This window comes from Pelodiscus sinensis, chromosome 10, assembly GCF_052426305.1.
Source record: "Pelodiscus sinensis isolate ZL-2025 chromosome 10, ASM5242630v1, whole genome shotgun sequence".
Classification (NCBI taxonomy): domain Eukaryota; kingdom Metazoa; phylum Chordata; order Testudines; family Trionychidae; genus Pelodiscus; species Pelodiscus sinensis.
In genome coordinates this window covers 44,001,421-44,024,784 of record NC_143061.1, presented here as the reverse complement: position 1 = coordinate 44,024,784, position 23,364 = coordinate 44,001,421, and the positions used below count along the sequence as shown (strand labels likewise).

The window sequence follows — 23,364 nt, the reverse complement described above, 5'->3', positions numbered from 1 at the left end:
AGCTCTACCTAGCACCCCACACTTCTGCCTCTGATACAGGAGTTTGCAGGGGGATCTTCTGGAGTTTGCTCTCTATTTGTAGCTCCTCCTGACTTGCATTATTCTTTACAGCTCCTTCTAGTATTTCCTATGATAATAGGTACATAACCACGGTGCCAGTAGGTGATTTGTGCTCTTTTGTTATGTAGAGAATTTCCTTCTTCTCAAACATCTGAAGTCCTGGATGGAGTACAACAAGAAAATGGCTTTTCTTCAAATTTTACTGCTGTCTTTGGAATAATGCACTGCTGGAGTTTTGACTCCTTATTGTAGTTATTTGAAAAATGATAGTCAGTGACCTCAAATGTGTGCTTTGGGTAGCCTCTATTAAAAACCCTCTTTCTAAATCTTATTAGGAGTATAATTTCATTTTAGAGGAAGTACCTTCCATGTGTGTTTCACAAAGATACCAGTCACAGGCACATAACCTCAAAACTGTGTCTCAAATGTTCTTCAGTACGGCTCTACCAAGAGAATACTTAATACCACCAAGATATTATCTACTTGACCAATCACCCATTCATATTCCTGTATAGTTTATAATATCCTTGATTAATAGGGTTAGCTACACAGTGCAAGGCTGGAGGAAAATGTAACTTAATTTCTTGTTAGAGTAGATACATAAAAATAGACTGTGCATGCAGTATTATAATGTACACTAAGCTTTAAATTTGCAGATTCCAACTTGAAAACACACTATAAAGTTAACTCAAAGGGAGATAAGACATGGCAGCTGTGTTTTTGAAAGTGTTTCTTGCTTGTTTACTTTCCATTTCCCCCCATGATGCTGTAATTAACTTGATCAGTAAATATTTCAGAATGAGTACAAAAACACATTACAGATATGACATGAATGAACTAGAAAAGTTGGTTCAAGCTATTTTATAAATAAAGGTTCCCAATCTCATAACACATGAACACTTACTAAAATTAGCTGTTGAATAGTATATCATGCTAATTTTTTATTTGGTGGATTGATTTTTTATCTTGTAATACTAGCAGACTCTTTCAGGCATATGTTTTTCTTGGAAATTAACTAGTAGCATTAATTAAGATTACATATTATTCCTGCACCATATTGGATTCTTCCGCTGTTTCAGCTTGTAAGACTTTTTAATAGAATTTAATTTAATAATAAAAAAATCACACAAATAGGAAGACTTTGAAAGCCCTGTGCTTTTTGCTGTTGCAGAACTGTATATATTGTAGTAAATCTGCAAATTGGGTCAGACATATATTGGAAAAAAATCTTCGTTTGTTTGTAATCTAAACTAACATTATGTATCAAACATTGGTCAGAAGAATCCAGTCTAGAAAATGAGAGACAGGGAAACTAGAGGATAAAAAGAATTGTTGTTTAAAGTACATGTAATAAATCATGATTTAGAACACATGCTGTAATCCCTGAGAGGGAATTGTAGGCGGATGACTTATTTTAGAGAGTTTTGTTTAAAATATACAAATATTATTAAAGTAAAAGAAAACGTAGCATGGAATGAAGATGGGGAAATGTGTGCTTGGAAGATAAAGGCAACGGGAAGAGAAGAAAATGTTATAATTAAATATATACATTTCTCAAGGCTTGAAATGAAAATCTGTTCATTGTTCCACCTCCCCCCTCCCCCCAAACACCTATTTATCTTAAAATGTTATATATGAATGACACACTCCCAGAGGTGTCTGAAATGTGTACATTACTTTTGGGCTAATATTATTCCGGTATCCTGAAACTGATTTTTCCATACTGGAGAATAAATCTATTCACTGATCACAAATTTAGAAAAATGACATTCTTTAAATGCCACGTATTATGAAGGTGTATTGGAGTATATATTCACTTTTCTAGGCAAAGATGATGAGACATCTTTGCCTAGAAAAGAGAAAAAGCTAGTAGCTAGAATAATAAAAGGCATATTATCGGAAGCTCTTAGAGCTCTTTTTAAAAGCTGTACCCTTTTAAACTGCCTTGAGATAATTTTGAAGTACTGTACTGTTTTTATTTTGTCTCTTGGCTTCTCCTCTCTCTCCACCTACTCAATACCGGCTCTTGGGTTAAGTTGTACTAATTGTTCCTGATGGAAGTCAGGATGATAGAGAAGTTATATGAAGTACAAAACACTTTGTTTTGGGAGAGGTGGGCAAAAAGACCAAAGTCATCCATTGACCATTGTCAATACTGGCAGATACAAGAGGAAAAGTAGAATGCCATAGATTACCAATCACCTCAGTAATGCAACTGATTCTGGGGCAGTTTGTTAAATACTCCCATCAAGAATATGTGCCAGAGATTATGGCTACAGGAGCTGAAAGAGATTTATTTTATGGAAATTCAGACACACTTTAACAAAGATATTATGGCTTCAGTACACACCTTTAGGGATGTGAACGACTATGCTTATCAGATATCCAAATGCTTATCAGATAGCCAACACACTAGTCAATTAGTTGCTCCCGTCCCCTTGCTGCCTCTATCAGAAAGACTCAGCAACAGGGGGCAGAAGGGAAAGAAGAGGGTGCTTTTAAGTGGCAGTGCTGCGTGGAGCCCGGGCTCAGCTGGGAACTCCCAGCTTTCCTGGGCTGTATGCTCCATTTCAAAGTGGCAGCATCACATGGAACTGGCCTGGGCTGCACAAGACATTTCAAAGTGGCAGCACCATGTGTAGCCTGGGATCAGCTCGGGATTCTTCACTGACCCCAGGCTCCATGCAGCGACCACTTTGAAACACTGTAGGGAGCACAGGGCCAATGGAGGACTGCTTCGGTGTGTCTAAGCTACATGGCTCCGTCGATGGAGCCATGTAGATTAGGCTGATCGGCAGAGGGAAATGAAGCCGTGATTTAAATAATCGCGGCTTCATTTAAATTTAAATGGCTGCCATGCTCTGCCGACCAGCTGATGATCAGCTGTTTGTCGGCAGATCGGGGCAGTCTGGACGCGCCACTGTCGACAAGGAAGCCTTTGTCGACCAGCGCAGGTAAACCTCATTTCACCAGGGATCATCAGCTGGTCGGCAGAGCGCAGCAACCATTTAAATTTAAATGAAGCCGCAATTATTTAAATCATGGCTTCATTTCCCTCTGCCAATCAGCCTAATCTACGTGGCTCCATCAATGGTGCCATGTAGTTTAGACACACCCCTTGAGTCCCCCGCTGGCCCTGTGCTCCCCACAGTGCTTTCACCTTTGAAGTGTAGCAACAACCCTGGGTCTGTTGCTACACTTCAAAGGCAGAGGTAGCTTTATCAACTAATCAACTAGTTGATGCAAATTGCATTGACTATTTGATTAGCCAATTCATCTAAATTAACAGTAATAATATTATAATGTGTGACGTATTACAGTACTGTTTCCTTTTGAAAAAATGAGTAGGTTGTTGGCATAAAATTGCATAAAATAAATATGGCATTTATTTTGTTTTATAGTGAACAAACACAAGCCATGGATAGAAACTTCCTATCATGGAGTCGTTACTGAAAACAACGATACTGTTATTTTGGATCCTCCTCTTGTTGCTTTGGATAAGGATGCTCCTGTACCCTTTGCAGGTAGGAAAATACACTAACAATGTAATTTGTGTTTACTGAATTAACGATAACCTACTAGAGAACAGCTGTAAGCAATTTGTGTGCAACTAGTATCATCTAAGAAGTGATACTAGAACCATTAAAGTTTCTATTGTTGGTGTATCGTATTTGGATATTGGCCCCACAGACCTTAAAATGCAATATGTTCCAGAATTATTATGTCTGATTTGTTGTGGAGGCAGGAGAGATTGATTATACATGGTGCACTATAGCAAGCTTATGCTGGCTACATTTATTTTAAAAAAATGAAAACATGGAGAATATGCAAGGAAACACAATATTAATTGTCATTCTGTTTGCCTAAACTAATCCTCTATAACCTAAGCTATTTTACTAGTGGGTAGTTAAAAGCTAGCTGTAAAGAAACTATGTAAGTAGTCTTCAGAGATACTTGCATACTATGCACTGATGCTAGTATTTCATAAAAGTCAGCACCAAGAGAGGAAATGTAATGGAGATTTCTGATAAGATTGCTTTATGATAGATGTCTGTGATATTGAGGGTTTTCCCATATAAAGTCTTTTTCCCTGTACACTTAGTCTGCCACATTATGAGCTACTTGAGCAGAAAAATAACAGATAAGCTCTTTGAAGTGTAAAAGAGCTAAAGTGGTGGTTGCATTTAAACAATAAAAAACTTGCAGAAAAGATGGAAGAATAATAAGAAATAATGATGGTATAGAGGCCATGAAATGATGTGCTCATTGAAAATGCATGCACTAAATATGAGATTGAGCTCTTTTCCAGTGTTTCAGCCTCGGTGCACTTGAGCAAGCTTTATCCTGAAGTAACCGGTCCATCTTTACTTATACAGTAACTCTGAATCCTTGATCTCTGATATGACAGACGTAGTCATAATAAACTATCTCCCCCTCCCCCGAGATTGTTCTATTATGTCACTTTCTGCTCTGCTTCTGCAAAATGAGAATTCTCAAATACTTTCATAGTGTGAACCCCATTTTAATGGAAGGAGTGTATTATGGACTAGCACCCCTCTCATCCACAATTGCACATATTACCTCTTGTCCCCTTATACAGCCAAATAGCAGTTGGCAATGACAGGAACAGAAGTATAAAAATGTAATCCATCTCAGCTGTTATCATTTTCAGTTGATACATCATATTAGAACCAGTACCACCTGTCCAGCCAGACCTCCACAGACTGCCAACATGCGATCCTTGGGCCACTGATTGAGAACCAGTGCTTGCAAAGTGATTTGTGTGATGGACTCTTATACTAACATGGATCGCTTTGCAGAATTAGGAAACTGGCTAGGTTCTTTACATGTTCTTTTTGAGGCTGCCTCTCCTTGAGAGGGAGATACTATAATAAGACTCAGGCAATTGGTCTCATAAAGATGCTTTTAGGACTAATTGCCTATGATTGAAGTACCAATTTTTTGATCACAAGAATGTTTTGTTCTAAACAGGCATCTCATATTTTTAAGTATTTATCAATGACCCCTTAAAATCCAGAAAAATATACTCTAGGGCTGTGTCTAGACTGGCAAGTTTTTCCACAAAATCATCTGCTTTTGCAGAAAAACTTGCCAGTTGTCTACACTGGCCACTTGAATTTCTGGAAAAGCACTGACGATCTCATGTAAGATCGTCAGTGCTTTTCCGGAAATACTATGCTGCTCCCGTTTGGGCAAAAGTCTTTTTCCAAAAGACTTTTGTGCAAAAGGGCCAGTGTAGACAGCACAGTTCTGTTTTCCACAAAAAAGCTCCGATTGCGAAAATGGCGATCGGGGCTTTTTTGCGGAAAAGCGCGTCTAGATTGGCCACAGACGCTTTTCTGCAAAAAGTGCTTTTGCAGAAAAGCATCCTGCCAATCTAGATGTGCTTTTCCGAAAATGCTTTTAACGGAAAACTTTTCCGTTAAAAGCATTTTCGGAAAATCATGCCAGTGTAGACGTAGCCTAGATGATTAACAGTTACTTCTGTGTGATGTATTTGAGCATCACTCATTTTGCTTGGCTGTACCTTCCTATGCAAAATTAGATATCTTTTCACAGGTGAATGCAATTAATTCTTCCAGGCATATATTAAAAGTGACAGTACACTCCAATATGCAGTTGCATTCATTGATAAAACATATCTTTCACGATCTACTTGTACAGTTGTTTAGGGATAAAAGATGTTTTAGAATGGAAAGAACCCAAGATATTCCTTAAGTTGGTTCTGATTTTTTCTCTTGGCATTTCACCCAGCTTTATGTTTTTTCACTTGCTAATTCCTCTTTGAAACAAAGTAGAAATATTAGTTACTGTTCCCATTTATTATTAACTCCTTACTGACTGATCTTTAGTTTAATTCCTTAATGCTTATGTTTCATGTGGTTTTTAAAGGGAGGTTGTAATATTTTTCCCTTGTCCTTTATGATAGTTTTCTCAAAGATTGGATTTAAAATCTTTCTCCATCACATAGATTTATTTGTTTTGATAGTTTCTCATGAATCCTGGTTTAGAAATATTTAATGTATTAATTAATTTAATTTATGTCTTGTTTCATTTTTTATCTCTTGCATAAAGTATATTTGATTTGAGGTGAACATGAGCAAAACAATATGCAGGTTTTGGGGCATTACCTTGCTGGTTTCACTTTAAAGTTCATGCCCAGTTAATATTTATAATATTTGGCACTAATTCAAATAGCCTTGTGACAGGTATACTTTCTAGTTTATCCAAATCTCTACATTCATTATTGAGCTGTACACTTAAATTTTATTTTATTTTAAAAGAATAAAATCCTTAATTCCCTAGAAGATTGACTAAGATTGGTTGCTTAGCACTCACTTTGTCATCAATGCCAAAGTATTAACAAAACAACAAGCGAAAATCGAACCCAAATAAGTAATTTTATGTATTTTTTGAATTCAGTTTCACTGGTTCTGTGTGTAATGGTCTGTGACTGTGATGAGAGAAAGATGAATGGGGAATGTGACATTGTGTGATCTTGAATTTTATTTTATAATTTGCATTTTGTACAAAAATCTAGTGCGTTTTTAAAAGTTGCAACTTGAAAGTAGACTGTAATGAAACACTACTGATCATTGTACCAAAGTTTGTAGAGTATTATCCACAATTATCTCTGTTCTCTTCTAGCCAATATTTTGAAATGTACACATGTTAATACTAAATTCTTATTTTGTATAATTGTTTTTGCACCTGCCTTTTTCAACAGTTCTTTGCAGAAGTTACTTACCTACAATTGCCATGCCTCATATTTATTTTCAGTTGCATCACCTTCCTCCTTTTTTATTGATTTAGTGGTATGCCATGATTTGAGTGCAATATATGTCTAATTCTTCCAATGATATAAATAAATGAGTCAAATCTATCCTGTTATTGATCCTTGTGGCAGTCCACTGCTCATTTACCAGCAAACTGTTGCCATTCACAAATCAGTCCTTGTATCCACCTAAATAGCTGATCTCATTTCTCCCAATTACCTTTATAGATTTATTGTATTTATGTGGGTTTATCAAAAGATTTTCCAAAGTCCAGTTAAATTATATGTATAGCTTTTTAAAAAGATGTTAGGTATGGAATTTCCCATTTGTAAATATACCTTCTGTTTTCTCTTTTTGAGATCCTATATTCCATTCCTGTATCTTTATTGCTACAGTTCAGTTGTAGAGTTTGTTGTTTTTCTGGAGTCTTTTCTTCAAAAATTCTTAGGTAATATAGTTAGGTTCAAGGAAGCATCTATATTCAGAATATTGGCTCTCTGTTGCTCTTAGGTATACTTGAAGCAGTGCCATAGCTGGGGCCATAGCTGTTATACTTACTAGAATGAACTATGAGAAAGATTGTATTCAAATAGCTTGTAAGAGCTAAGCATTTATTCTTTGAAAAGATTGTGTGCAGCTATGTATTTATATATTAATATATGTGTATATATAATGTACATGTATGGATCTTAGTTACTAGTACATCTTTTTTGCTTTTCAGAATTACGGCATACATCTCTAGTTACTTTTATACTTACCAATCAAACCACCTCCTCTCTCAAACATTTTGTTTTAACAAACTAGTAAATGTATCTAAGAGACAATAGTTTAGCTGCCTGTTAGTAAGTGTTATGGTATCCCTCACTATTCACTTTTTTGCTTTTAAGTATATGCAGTTTCCTAAGAGAGTTTCATACTTATCCCATCAAAATGGTTTAGGAAGCAAAGTCCTTTTAACTTTGGAATTTTCCCACTTTCGATTTCTACAATTTTCAGTTTTGTCCCTGTGTATAAATAGACCCTATTCTCACTCTTTTCTTGAATCTTTGCATTCCCCACCTGAGATTTTTCGGGAGTTGGGAGGGAGGAGCTCTGAGTTTACATCCGGTTTGTGAAGCCAGCTCCTATGCCAGTCCCTTAGTTCTGATGCCCCCCAACAGTGGGGAGACATGGTAAGATGGGGTGAGCACAGATTTGCTCTGTCGGTTTTCAGTAAAGAGTGCTCCTTTGGGAAACCAACACTATCAGTGTATGTTAGAGCAACTTTTATGATCTCATGTTATGGCCTCGGTGAGAGCAGCTTTGGAGGCTAAAGTGAGTCCAGTCATGGTTAGTGGATGTAATTATGTCACGCTCAGCTGAGACAGAAGTTTTCAGTGCAAGTGCAGTGTCAGGCTATGGCACAGCCCCTAGTGTGTGTGTGTGTGTGTGTGTGTGTGTGTTTGTGTGGGGGGGATGGGGTAGGGTGGGCATGGCTTTTGGCTGGTGTATGAAATACTACAGTAACCACACGTTAGTGTATGAAATACCACAGTTTACTACTATAGCTGTCTGCTGAGAAGTGTTGACATTTAAATGGTGGCCTGTAAGGACCTGTCTCTATATATGAATAGCTAGATAGCTAGAGCAAACTCTTAACATACCTATGCCTGCAAGCCTCTAGAACAACTGTGTGTGTCTGAGACACATTCAAGCTCTTGAAAATTAACTTCTGCAGTAACCAGTCATGTTGTGGATCTTTGGTTACCACCTGGTGTGATTTCTTTCCCTCCACACCATGCATTGTGGTAATGTTGTCACACCATCTTTGTATCTATATGAGGGCTTGAACTGCCATAGGATATTGTCTCCCTTATCCTCCCACTTGGTTATTTTTTCTTTGTTTACAATTTTACGTTAAAAAAAAGATTATAATGACATGTTTCTGACTGATTTTACCATGTTACCTGGACCACTACTAAGAAAAGCTAGACAGTGAAATAAAAATATGTGGCAGTTAGATAATCCACCTACGCTTTCATCCTCAATGATTTTTGCCAGTCATTAACATTTTCACAGTTAATAGGAGAATTGTTATTCCCAAGTGTTCCCTTACCAACTCAGCTATCTTCAGTCCTCTTGAGCCAGATATCGAACATAAAAACCCATTTTTCTGTTGGATACTCCAAAACTATCTTCAAAAAAGTGTAGTGTTCCCAGTGGCAGTGGTCCGTTTTCAAGTGATTGGCTTCTGTTTAAAGGGCTTGCATCTGCCAGGTGCCTGCCAGGCAATGCAACTGCCCAGCAAGCATGAACCCTTTAAATAGAAGCAGCTCAAAGGGCTCTCACAGCTCCCAGGGAATGCGCTAGGGCAAGGGTCAGCAACCTTTCAGAGGTGCAGTGCGAAGATATGACTTATTCACCTCCGTGTATGGGTCCGAGTGCTGGTGATACTTTTTAAAGTCCTACTTATAGTAGTTTCATCAATAAATAAATTAAGATGCAGATCTTACCTTTTAGTGCAGCAGTCAGCAACCTTTCAGAAGTGGCATATTGAGATTTAACTTATTCACAGAATGAGGAGGGAGGGGAGGCAAGAGCAGCTGGGTACAGTGACCTTATTTTCTGAACCAGCTGCAGCTAGGGAGAATGGTATTATTTAACTTATGAAACAGATTAAGCGTTTTAACTTTGGTCACCAACCAGTAGATTGGGATCTACTGGTACATCTTGGAGCTCTGACAGGTGATCCTGACTGGTTTGGCCAGGAAGCTATCAAGGGCTGGCACTTTAGTTGCCCCTCCATCCACTGTCATGCTGCTCCTGCCCTCTGCCTCAGAGTTGCCCATTGGGAGCCTCCTGCTTGCTGTGCAGAGTAGGGAAGGAAGAAGAGGGGGCACTGATGTCAGGGTGTTCCCCATCCTCCCACTTCTATACCCTATCTCCACACAAAGAGAATGGGATGGAGGGAACTCACACATTGTGTGTGTCTCTGTCATTCTCACAAACACACTGTCCTTCCCTCTCATCTCCTGACCAAACACATATATGGGGAATTGTTACTACTTTTAGTGTTTGCAAAGTGGGTTGTTTTGGGTTTTTGACTTTTCTGTGCATTTCAAAACTTTCATTTCTCTCCTATGCTTAAATTTCATTCTTTGAGTAGTGAGTTCTAAAATGCTGAACCTGAACCTGTCATGTCTGAAGTCATTATCCCTGTGGTAATTGTGCTCCTGGAAGTGGTTGGCCCCTGAGAAAGTCTTGCCTGCAGACATCACTCCTGCAGCTCCCATTATCAATAATGGAGAACTGTGGCCACTAGAAGCTGTGGGGTCAGGGTCTGTAGATGAGGGACTGTGGCCACTAGAAGCTGTGGGGTCAGGGTCTGTAGATGAGGGACTGTGGCCACTAGAAGCTGTGGGGTCAGGGTCTGTAGATGAGGGGCAGCACATGGAGCCACTGCTGTACATGCCAGCTGTGGTGAAGTGCCAGGGCAAGAGTAAGGCTGCTATGACTCTGCTGCTCCATCCCAGAGGCAGCTGTCTGGCTGCTCCCAGGGTGGGTGGGGTGGACTCAAGCCCCCAATCCTGTGCTCCTCAGGCAAATGCTGAATCCCCTAGGCCACTCCAGAACCCACTCCACCTTCATAGGGTCCTTCATCCTGCTTTCCTAGTGCAGAAGCCAGGTCCCCAGGTGAATCCCTGAGTTCACTGGAGATCCCACTCTACCTCCCTATCTTCAGTGGGGCCCTTATCCTACCTTCATAATGTGGGAGCCAGCTCCATCCCTTGGGGGTCTGTTACCTATCTGGTTACTCCCAGGGTGGGTGGGGGGACTTGAGCCCACCCTCCTTTACTCCCCAGGTGAATACCCTATCCCCTAAGGGTATGTCTACACTACCCTCCTAGTTCGAACCAGCGGGGTAATGTAGGCATACCGCACTTGCAAATGAAGCCCGGGATTTGAATTTCCCGGGCTTCATTTGCATAAGCGGGGAGCCGCCATTTTTAAAACCTCGCAGGTTCGAACCCCGTGCAGCGCGGCTTCCTATTAGGGGCTTCCTATTCCGAACTATCGGTACACCTCGTTCCACGAGGCTTCATTTGCAAGTGCGGTATGCCTACATTACCCCGCTAGTTCGAACTAGCGGGGTAGTGTAGACATACCCTATGCCACTCTGGATCCCACTGCACTGCCCTACTTTCAGCAAGTCCATTATCCTGCTTTCCTAATGCAAAACAAAAGGTGTCAGTGTTTTCTATATTTATGGCAGGGTGGGGAACCCTTTTTTGGTTGGGGGTCACTGACCCACAGAAAAATCAATTGGGAACCACACAAGTAAAAAGAAAAAAAACTCCTCTGAAAACTGCCACTGTGGCCCCAACTGAGACACCTCACTCCTCTGGTGCCCCCTCCTCACGAGATGAAGGGAATTGGGGGAATGAGGTTCAAGGATTCCCGTAGACCAGATTTATTTTTCTGGGGTTCCAGAGTGAATGGATTTTATGGACCTCCTTAGGTTCTGGCGTAGCTGCAAAAATGAGGGGTATAGTGTATGAGACAGGGCTGCCAGCAAGTAGAGTAGGTATAGGGTGCAGGATCTGGGAGGGAGGAAGGGTTCAGGAGCAGGCTGGGAATAGGGTGTCTGGCCAGATGGAGGGAGCAGGACCATGGTGCAGTCCATGGCCAGGAGAGAGGGTGCGGAATAACATGGATTAAGGAGCAGGGTGGGGTGTCTGGCCAGAAAGTAGGGTGCAGGAACAAGGGGGGGTGTCAGAGCAAGCTGGGGATGCTGGATCTTGGGGGGGAAGTGAGAAGATAGAGGTGTGCGAGGTCTGGGCATGAAGGGAGCCCTTACCTAGCTTCGTGCCTCCTTGCAACAATGGCCACAGCCATGCTGTTCTGGATGCCCTGGAAGGAGGTCCGGAGGGAGGCCCCCCTACTAGGGTCCATGTGGTTTGGGCCTGCCACCACTGTTGACACAGTCTGGGGCTGCCCCAGAGGCCCCAATGCCACTCTGGTCTGGGGTTGGCCTGTGCATCCGGGACGCCATGTGCACCTCCCCCACACTCGATCCCCCTCCTTTCCCCTTCCCTCCCCTTCTCCGGAGTCAGGCATCTCCCCCTGCTCTAGCCCATTTCCCCACCCCCACTAACCTTATGCCCAGGTCCCAGAGCCACCGCTGGTGCCGCTGCTACACCCGGAGCCCTCGCCGTTGCCGCTACCTGCACTCAGCAGCCAGCTGCTTGCACATACAGGCTGGGATACTGTGTGAGACCCGGCTTGCACATGAAGGATATGATGCAGTGCGCTGGGGGCCTTGATCAGAACGGTGCGGGCCATGAGCATGCATGCAGCTCACAGCAGCCCGGCTGTGAAAGCGGCTGATCTGAGCAGTTCCAGGTTCTGTCCCAGTTCCATCAGGAGCAGCAATTTTTTTTCATGGGAGGGTCTGTGGGGGAGGAGTTTGGGGGGGCATGCCACTGACCTAGTGGCTTTCTTCACTTTCCACCTGCTCTCATGGGGCAAGACACTTTTTGTGGACCCCATGGTACACAGGTTTTCAAAGGAGCTGGGCAGGCTTTATCTGCATGTCCATCAGCCTGTCCCTCCATGGGACCTCAGCCTGGTCTTGTCCAAGCTCACAGGTCCTCCCTGTGCACTTCTGGTGACATGTTTGCTGCTGCACCTTTCCTGGAAGGTGTCTTGGTGGCTATCACATTGGCCAGACACATGTCCAAAGTGAGGGCTCTCACCTTGGACCCCCCCCTTATACAGTTTTCTTCAAGGATAAGGTTAGATTATGACCCCATCCCGCCTTCCTTCTGAAGGTGTTGTCTCATTTCCATGTTTCTCAGGACATTTTCCTCCCAGTTTTTTACCCCAGGTCCCACGCTTCTGCTAAGGATCAGGCTCTACACAACCTGGATGCTAAAAGAGCTTTAGCCTTTTATTTGGAAAGAACAAAGCCCTTCCGTAAGTCCTCACAGGTGTTTGTGGCAATCGTGGAATGGCTGAAGGGACAGCCAATCTCCGAGCAGAAGATCACCTCATGGATGATGTGCTGTATCAAGGAGTGCTATGGTCTGGCCAGGGAGCCAGCCCCTTCCATTAAAGACCACTCTAGTAGGAAACAGGCCTCCTCTGCAGCCTTCATGGCCTATACTGCCTATACTGCCTATACTGGACTTCTGTCAGGCCACAACTTTGCCATCCATTACAGACTGACTCACCGGGCTAGGGAGGATGCAGCTCTGGATAGGGCTATCCTCCTCTCTGAGGAAGGTTAGAACTCCAACCCCGCTACCTACGATTTCTGCTTTGGAGTCACCTACATAGAATGAACATGAGCAATCGCTCGAAGAAGAAAAAATGGTTACTTACCTTCATAACTGTTGTTCTTCAAGATATGTTGCTCATTCCATTCTAATTCACACCCTCCTCCCCTTCTTCAGAATAGTCCTGTAAGAAGGAACCAAGGGGGTAGAGGGCTAGCAGGGGTATATATTAGCCCAATGGGTACTGCCAAGGGAAAAAACTTCTAATGATGTGTGCATGAGGTACGCGCACACCTACATGGAATGGTCATGAGCAACACATCTCGAACCACAACAATTACAAAGGTAAGTAACCGTTTTTTTCTCAAATGGCAAACAGAGCTCACTAGCAACAGGACCTTTTTTTTATGTAACAGAATATTATTCTTCAAATAGAGACTCTGAATAATCTCTTTTTACCTTTCTCTGGCAGTAAAGCAGAAAGAATTCACTCAGGTTTATGGTGCTCAGAATATATTAGTTTTAAAATATTTTACCTTTATAGTAAAGCATGACCAAAAGTTTGAACTTCAAATTAAGTCATGAAGTCTTGAAGGTGTTTGTAAAAAATCACTTGAATAGCTTTTATTTTACAAGTTTTTCATTCAGCATAATTGGTTTAGTATAGCCCTTAAAAACCCCAAACGATGTTCTGGACAGAGAATATAGCCCACAGAGAAAAGAAGTGCCCTGAAGATTTGGCAGTAATGCAATCAGCTACAGAAAATACAGGATTAGAAATGACCTTAAGGCTGCTGTTTTCTATGCACTAAGAGGTTAGGCATGACAGGAGATGCTTAGGCTTGAGCTAGAAAGCAATCCAGCAATATTTCTCTTATAGTGACCTCTGTTGGCTAGTTCATGAAACTCAGACAAGTCTCTCCTTTCCTGCTGAGTATAACTATCTTTTAGTTGCTATGGCAGTAGTCAAAAATAGGTTTTTAAATGACTTTGCTTTAAGTTTGAAAGGCTCAACCACTCAGATTGTTCTCATAAACATTTACGTTGTTGCCCAGTGGACTGTGTCTAGTGTAGGACTTGAGTGGTCATGAACGAGTTTAGGTCCTGTGCTGTGAAATTAAGTGCGCTATGCTTCTTGTATCTAAAAGGTAACACTAAGCAATGACAATGGTTGAATACCGTTTATTTTAGCTAAAAATGCCATATTATTTGAAGAAAAAAGGACATTAGTAGGCTGATGATTGATTTAAAGGCTCTAGTCTGCCATATAAAGGAACTTTTTGGATGTTATACAATCAGCCTTGTCCATTAACTTTCACTCAAAGGAAAAATAGCATGTTAGAAATTGTATTTATGAAGACACAAATGGCTTGATGTTGTTGGTAATAGCGCAGATGATTTGAAAGTACTAATATGTATTTTTTTACATCCAAGTTAGTCACTTTCTGGTTGTTGTGCACTAACCTAATGCTTCAGTTTTAGATTTGCAAAAAATGATGGAATTAAACATGACCCCCAAAAACCTTTTACATTTAAAATATAACGTACCATATCATGTTTTAATATTATGTTTCATAAAAACTTGTTTTAGCAGAACCCAAATGTTGGGTCTAAACTGTGTGACAGTGTGTCCCTTTAATTTAATCTGTAATAATCATGCCCATATAGAAAATTCTACTAAAATTGCTTATATAATTCAGTGCAACGAATAGGATTATAATGTGCATGCGCTTTCAGTATCTAAGAAAAAAGAAATCAGTAAATTAATGTGTGAGGCTCTGCTGTGTGCATAATTAGTTAAAATACTCGGTGAGTTGTACAAGAATTACCTTAAAAATAAGTCTTGTAAAATATTGTTTCAGGTATCTACTGCATCTATATTATTCTTTTACAGTTTTAAAAACAGTGTTACTATGTGACAGAACTGTAGCTGAAATGGTTCTATTTCATTTAGTGTTTTTTTAAAAAATGTTTTTTTAATGGGAAACTAATCTAGAATAGTGCTTGCAAGTAGTAAGCCACAAACTAAGACAGAAACAGGATTTGGGAGTCTAATTTACAATGTGTTTTCTCCTGTGACCTATGGAAATGGTGGTCTTGTCAACATAGATTCTCTGGGCAAACTTTGAGAGTTTTTCGGAAGCCATGGGACAATAAGATGGGAATTGACCCAGACATGGACAATAGCCATACATTTCTGTTGGCAACACACTTAGGAATTGCTATGATGCCTCATTTGTGGCTCAGGATTCTGCATTATGTTGAAAATGGGAAGTCCTTGCCATATGGAAGTTACCGAATTTGCTCAAAAATCTAAATTTCTTCAACAAAGGTAAATGGAATGCTAGGAATCAGCAATGGAGTATTATAGTAATTAAAACAGAAGAATCCTGTAACAATCATGCATTTGTACAACCAATATTGACAGGAGATGGGGATATGAACCTAAAAGAATTAGGAGTCATTTACCTGTTGATTTTTTTTTCTTTAAGGTTCTATGCTTCTTCATTCAGAATAAGGTTTACATTATTAATTTCACTGTGTTTTCATTTTTGTAGAGATTTGATATTACCTTTGTTATTCACGTTCCCTTTAGTGCTTATTGAGAGTGAAGGTGAATTTGATTTTGACTAGCTGGGAATCAGTCCAGTAATATGCTATTTCTGCTAAATGAGTGAACACTTAAGCTGCAGACTTTTGAAGGTCAGTTTTGGATCATAACTATTTGTTCTGAGTACATAAGTATTTATAGAATTTTTTAAAGAAAATAAAGATAAAACCATCAACAAATGGATATTTTCAGATAACACAAACCTTGTGCAGTAACACACAAAACATATTTAGGGGCAGTTTGCAATTAGGCAATTTTAAAAGATTTTAAATCCTGAATCAAGTATGTTAAACTCTGGGATAATGGAATTGAAGTAATTTCCACACATTGTGCATGTTATGTCCTTTTGAAAGGAGATAGGTTAAAAAATGACACAACAGGACTAGCCAATTAGGATATCATGTTTGAAAAATAATGTTCTCATTATGAGTAGAATCTGAATTTTTACTTGAAAATAACATACCTAATTGAGGTGTACTTGACCAACAAAATTACTCTGGACAGCAAGGAGGCATTTTAAAGTGATTAAGAGAGGGTGTGGCCTATTGGAAGGTACTCTTTGTACAAAGTTTCTGATACTGATTCTATAAGCAGAGAGAGCCAAAAATAAAAATGATAATTAGTAGGAATACTTGGCTCATTTTATTCCAGCGCTGCAAAATTTGAGTGGGTTGTAGTTTGAATAAATAAGAGATATTCCCATTGATTATGAAAGGGGCCTGCATCTCACTCATCATTCTGATTATATTGTATTGTTAAGATTATCTAAATACTGAGGGTTTGGCAGAGGGATGTCAGAAGCTTCCTTAATCTTTCAATTATGCTGATTTTTGTTTTACAATTCAAGAAATAACTGTGACTGGGATCTTGGCGTTCAGTCACAAATACAAGGAAACAGACATGCTGTGGCTTTCTTGTTAGAAATATACCACAGAGGCATAGGTAACATCACCATTGATTTAAGGCTGTGATGGTTCATGGTCATTGTGGATTTACTCTGAGAAGGCAAATTTATTGATTTTAGGGAAAACAGCATAACTCTTTGGGGAAAAAAGTTCAGAATTTCCACCAGTTTTTTTTGTTCATTGCACAATTTGCAAGGAAAGATGTTGTACTGATGTGCATGTTATTTATGTCATTAAGGTACGGGGAAGAAAAGAGGTTACAAGGGTATATCTGGGAGTGGAGTATTACAGCAGTAGGTCTGACTCTGAAGCTCATACCATTGAGAAAAGTAGAGGTAAAAGAGAAGAGAAAACAGGAATTTACAACACTGAATTGCTGTTTGCTGTGTGTGTATGTTCTTTTCCTTTTTCGTTTGATGAAGCTTGATTTTAGTCTTCATGGCAGGTTCCTTGTTTTCACTGTTTGAGGGGGAACCCAATCTTTCAGATACAGTGAAGGACACAAACCCGCTCAATATCTTGGAAGAAAGGGGAAGTTCAGATTCCTTTCTCCCCCTAATATATTGGGTTCCGATTTTCTGTTACCTGGCATCTTTGCATTTCACTGCCTAGTGAATGCACAAGTGGGTATACAGTGTTCCCTCACAGCTTCACAGGTGATTAATCAGCCCCACCCAGTCAGTGAGCTCCCTGCACAGAGCCTTGAGCTTCTGACAAGGTGGAGCTGATTAATCAGCTGTGAATCTGTGCTGCAGCACAACTTGGAGGGAACACTGGCTACCATTTGATATACTGGTATCATATACTGGTTATACTCACTGTGTGCTCATTTTATGGATTTTATAGGTACGAGGTACAGAGCCATGGAAAATTAGGCTGTTGGGTTATATTCACCTCTCCCTTTTTGAATGACCTTATCCCCACAGTGCAGGCAGTTCTGGTTACTTCGCTTGTCCCAGACTGAAGGTGCTTTTGTGATCAAACCTGACATAATTATTTACTACTTTGTGGAATATCTCAGCTCAGGCAGAAGCAGAATCTCTGTGTCAAAACGGGAATTTAACACAATGCAGCTATTTGGATAAGTAAGGATGATTACAGATTGTCCTTATATTGGATATTATCTTCCCCACATGTTGGAGGGTTTCCCCCATAGAAATTAATAGCACTACTTCGGTATAAAACAATGCCTTTAGATGGTTGTTACATCAGTGAATTTTGGAATTTGCTAATTAGGCTACTGAGGAAAACTGAGCTGTGTGGGTGATTTAGTTGATTCACCAGAAAAGGCAAATAGCTTGATATACAAGGACCTGGAAAGGAAACTGTAAAAATAAGTTGGTCACATGGAAATACCAGAAAACAACTGGGAACAGTACAGGAATATTTGGGAATGATCATGGGATGGACGATTAGTAAATAGAACAACTTCTATTTTTTTTAAATAGTCTAAATTCTATTTATTTATTTATTACACAACAAAGAAACGGGAGGGGGGAAGGATAGAATAGGTCCAATATTGAGTTAGTATATTGCTTTTTGAATTGGCTTAGAGAAACCATATTCTTTCACGATTAATGCTGTTTAAAATAACTTACAATTTTTATGCAAACTATTCTTTTCTGTTTTCCTGCAGTACCCATATTGAATATACATGGAAATAAAGATTTTACCACAAGTATTAATTATGAATATCAGTTCCGAAGGTCAATTACTTTACTTTATGTGGCTGCAGAGACTTCAAATGAGGGTCTTGTGCTCATTTGAAATTCAGAGAAAAGTGCAATCTGGACAGTTAAGAGCAACTAGCTCTTTTAGTTGGCAAGATGTCCAAATTTGTGTTGAATGAATACCTTGGCAATAGTTCAGAGGCAGATTTTTATTATCTTGTATTGCTACTCTGTGGTGACTGTAATCACAAAATAGTCATCAAAAGCCAGATGTCCCTGGTGAACCTTGACAATGCGTGCGCGCGCGCGCGCACACACACACACACACACACACACACACACACACTTGCAGGTCTTTCAGTAATTTTGCAAGAATGTACAGGCAGTCCCCGAGTTAGGCTTTTCTCGCCCCGGAGAATGGGAGCGGCAGGACGCCCAGATGTGCCGCGGTCCGCCGCCCCCGTCCTCCGGGGCGAGAAAAGCTGCTCCCCGTCTCCCTGATCTGCAGGGAGACGGGGAGCAAAGCCTTGGAGCACGCCCCCAGCGGGACAGCCCGGGTGCGCTTGAGCTGTCCCCCTGCAGGCGTGCTCCAAGGCTTTGCTCCCCATCTCCCTGGTCTGACCAGCAGACCAGGGAGATGGGGAGCAAAGCCTCGGAGCACGCCAGCAGTAGGACAGCCGCGGCGCGCCTGGACTGTCCCGCTGCCCGTGTGCTCTGCGGCTTTGCTCCGCGTCTCCAAGGTCAGCAGACCAGGGAGACGGAGCAAAGCCGTGGAGGATTTGGGCGGTCCTGCCACCCCTGTCTCCCTGGTCTGCTGGGGGAGGGGGGAGTGCAGCTAGTGCCCCCCCCACCAGGCCAGGCTTTTCTTGCCTACCCCTGGGGTAGAGCAGCTGGGGGCTGCCGGGTTGGTCCTGCCGCGCTGCTCCGGACCAACCCGGCAGCACCCCAGCTGCTCTGACCCAGGCATCCTGATTCAGCCGCTGCTGGTCAGTTTCAGCAGCGGCTGAATCAGGACGCCTGGGGCAGAGCAGCTGGGGTGCTGCTGGGTTGCTCCAGTAGCGCCGAGGAGCCGGAAACTGAAACTGACCGGCGGCTGACTACAGGAAGCCCCTGCCCCGGGCTTCCTGGAATCAGCCACTGATCAGTTTCAGCAGCAGCTGACTTGGGGACGCCTGGGTTTCTTAAGTTGAATCTGTATGTAAGTCAGAACTGGCGTCCAGATTCAGCCGCGGTTGAAACTGATCAGTTTCAGCAGCGGCTGACGCCAGTTCCGACTTACATACAGATTCAACTTAAGAACAAACCTACAGTCCCTATCTTGTACGTAACCCGGGGACTGCCTGTATTGAACAATTGTATGACATTAGTTTAGTTTTGTTTACAAAACTCCAGTTCTGTGTCTTCAAAGAATATCTACAGTTTTTGCACTGCTAGCCATTACATTAATTCAAGTGCAATATTTCTAAATGAACAGTTTAATTCTGCTGTATCAAAAAGCTTTTTATTCTTTGTAACTTATTTTCCTTTTTAATTTTGCTGCTTTGGAAAAAAAGTCTTTGAAGGAAATTGATTTGGATTTCAATCTTGCTATATTGTTTGGAAGTATGCATGTGTGTATTTCAGGTTAATTGCTATTTGTCCACATTTACCGTTAGTTCTTAGTGATCTCTTTAAAACGTAAAATATTCACTGGAAAATAAAATGAGATTGGTGCTTTGATCTCTGTACTACAATATGCTGTTTCTAGCTTTTTGTTTTCATTCATTTGATCTGCAGACATGACAGGGAAATAGAGACAAATGTAAAAAATACCTTGGCAATCTCCTTTCTAGAGATCTGACTATGGATTTGCTGCCTTTTCTCTCTTATAATTAAATAAACATGCTCTTTAATTTAAATAATAGGAACTCAACATTATTTATATCAGCAGTATTACTGCTCTTTTTTAAAGAAAAATTAATGAGTTATTTGATCCTTATTTTATCAGCTTTTAAAAAAAATCTTAATCTCATTTTATATAATTTACCTAAAAGGAAAATAACAATAACAATTCTGATTTGGAAAACTGAAAGACCATAAATTAAAATATAGTGCTACAGGTAGTACAACTTGCATTCAGCAGTGTTAAAGCCTGAAATCGTTTGCCAAGGTTAGAATGAAAATTAACAGAAACAGAAACTGGACCATCGCTCTCTCCAGTTCTCCATATTTTTTTATTCATGGTTTAGGTATTTCTTTTAAAGATTTGCTAAACTTTGCTCATTCCCATTAGCCTCTGTCATGAAGCCAATACATTGGCATATCACACTGTGTGACCTATAAGAAAAAATATCTTTTTTTATCACTTTGTATATAAATAAAATGAAGAATTTCATATTGTTATACATTACTTGCTTGAGTACTGCCATAAATACTCTAACAACAAAAATTAGGTTTTACTGTTCATTTGCCATAACTTGTAATATATGAAGACCTAATTTTCTGAATTAGTTCTAATAATAGATGTGGTTGGATTAGCTGAGATACAGGAGATGAAATATAATAACTGAATGTTACTGTACTGTTATATAGTGCCTGTATATAAAACCATACTGGCAATTATAACGAAAATTATAAACTTTGTTTTCCCAAATAGTAATTACAACTTCACTGCATTTTAAGACTGTTGAAAGATTCCCCTTTTTCTTGCTTTCACGACAAAATAGTACTGTGTACACTTTTAGAAAAGAATTATATTCATTATCATTTTAATGATAACAATTACATTGCAATATCACCCAAACACCTCAGTCAGGACAAGGACCTTATTGGCTACTTTATCCATTCAGAAATGCCTTCTAAAATTTCACTTGCAATGTTATACTAATGTTCATTTAGCGCACTCAGTAATTTCTGTGGGTGTACCAACATGATTAGGGGGTGGGAGCACATGACCTATGATGAGGTTCCAAAGAGGATAGAGAAAGGCTGTTCACAGTAGTGAGGGATGGCAGAACAAGGAGCAATGGTCTCAAGTTACAGTGGGGGAGGTCTAGGTTGGATATTAGGAAAAACTATTTCACTAGGAGGGTGGTGAAACACTGGAATGGGTTACCTAGGGAGGTGGTGGAATCTCCATCCCTAGAGGTTTTTAAGTTTCGGCTTGGCAAAGCCCTGGCTGGGTTGATGTAGTTGGTATTGTTCCTGCATTGAGTAGGGAGCTGGACTTGATTCTATGATCAGGTATATAAGCTTTGCAAGCAGATATTGAGAATGAAACCTTGCAAGTGGATATGCAAAACAGAAGGCCTGAGTTGTACATCTTTAATGATTGCAAAGTCTAGTATTTTTCCATATCGATACGTCATATTAGCAGGTGTGTGGGCCCTGCCAAGAGCTAACTCACTGAATTTCCTTAGACTCCATCCTGTGTATATGGAAAATTTAAAGATAGAGCTCGAGCAGATGGAGCTTGAGTCTGCAAATTCCAAGGCCTGAAGAAAAAAACCCAAGGACTAACCAAGCCTTGGCAGAAGGTTACACTGGGTTTGACTGAATCTAGCTTTTAAATGGTAGTTTATCTGGTTAAAACCAGACTGCAGAAGTAGCCATTTTTTTGATATTGCAATATATGGTTTGGAGCTAAGTAGGGATTCCACCAGCTATAGGTATTTGTATCACCTCTTATCCTGAAATAGCCCAAGACTTTTACATATAAAGAACAAATCAGAAAAGTATTGTAATTATCTACCATTAAACTGCAGTCACTTCCAGTCCACAACTGCATTTGTCCATATACTTGTCACTCACTGTCTCATAGTCTGATCCAAAGTTCGACCGTTGTGGAATGCTCTTGTGAACTCCCGGTAAGTATACAGATGCTCTAAGAGTGCACAGAATCCTAATACCAGCAATGGGCTTTCTGAGACATGTAACTTACCTGTGTCTTTTAGTAGCAATCCTGAAAATTTACAGTATAGGAACTATTATTCAGTTAGTATTTGTGATATTTAGAAATAAATATAAGGCAGTAGGCTGTATCAATTATCTGTTTATGCCATCAGAAAGATCTGTATCATTCCAGACTCTTTGAAAATGAACTCGATCATTCTTAATAATAATACTTCATCATCAAATAGACCTTCTAAAGTTAGCATTCATGGGACATTTAATTAGACTTCAGTGAGATTTTTATAAAAGTCAAATGGAGTTTTAGAAATTGCACTGGTCTTCGTAAGTGGTGATAGACACAAATATTAAACAGAAATAGGGCTCTGTTTCTACCCATATTGCAAAATTTAGGACTTGATTTGAGCCACTATTTATGTTCAAAAACATTTTTTTTGTTTAGTTGAAGGTTCTTGATTCAAAAAAGAGGTAGTAATTGTGTTACTCATTCTGGTAGACATGTTTTTCAGATAATACATTGCCACAAAGGTGTACACTAATGGCAAGCTTTTCAAAAATACTCAGTGTATGCCTGACTCTCCTCCTGCTGTAGGTAGTGAGAGTATTATCACTGATGAAACTGGGGGCAGACGTAGGGCAGTTATGAGGACTTCAAAATCTCTTCTAGTGTTCCCCCACTCCCTTCATCCAGTGATGGGAGGTTGGTTAATTAGGAGAAAATTAGCTGACTCATTATTTGGGAACAAAAATCATTAGCTCATCCACAGGTGTCCTGTTTTGAGTAACCAAGAAATGTGATTGAAGGGGTTTGTGTGGCAAAACTGAAACCCCTGACAGTAGTAAGGCCACTGCAGGTTCCTCCACACAGCTACCACCCTTTGGAGCACTCTGGTGGCTAAGATTGAGGTATTCCTATATTCTCATCCTCGTTTGGATTCTGACATAGGGGGTAAGGGAGAAATCACATTTTTCAGACGATGTCTCTGATTTTGGGTGCTTCAGTCTTTGAGTGCTCATCTGCAGCCTATTCAAGATTCTGTTTACAGAGGTACTTAGCACAACTGCAATTAAAATAAATGAACACATTTATTTTGTTGGTTTATTTTCACTACTCTTCTCTGTGTAAAATTAGAGATGATTATATTTATTTCACAAGGTATTGTGACAGATATTAAA

At 40.3% G+C, this 23,364-nt stretch overlaps 1 protein-coding gene across 1 annotated transcript in view; it reads left to right on the top strand.

Annotated features, from left to right (window-relative positions):
* CLSTN2 (calsyntenin 2) overlaps positions 1 to 23,364 on the top strand; it is an 824,440-nt gene that overhangs the window by 351,489 nt on the left and 449,587 nt on the right. The window contains exon 2 of the mRNA XM_075937529.2: positions 3,462 to 3,584. Within this exon, the coding sequence (XP_075793644.2) occupies positions 3,462 to 3,584 (123 nt within the window). The remainder of the gene's footprint in view (positions 1 to 3,461; positions 3,585 to 23,364) is intronic.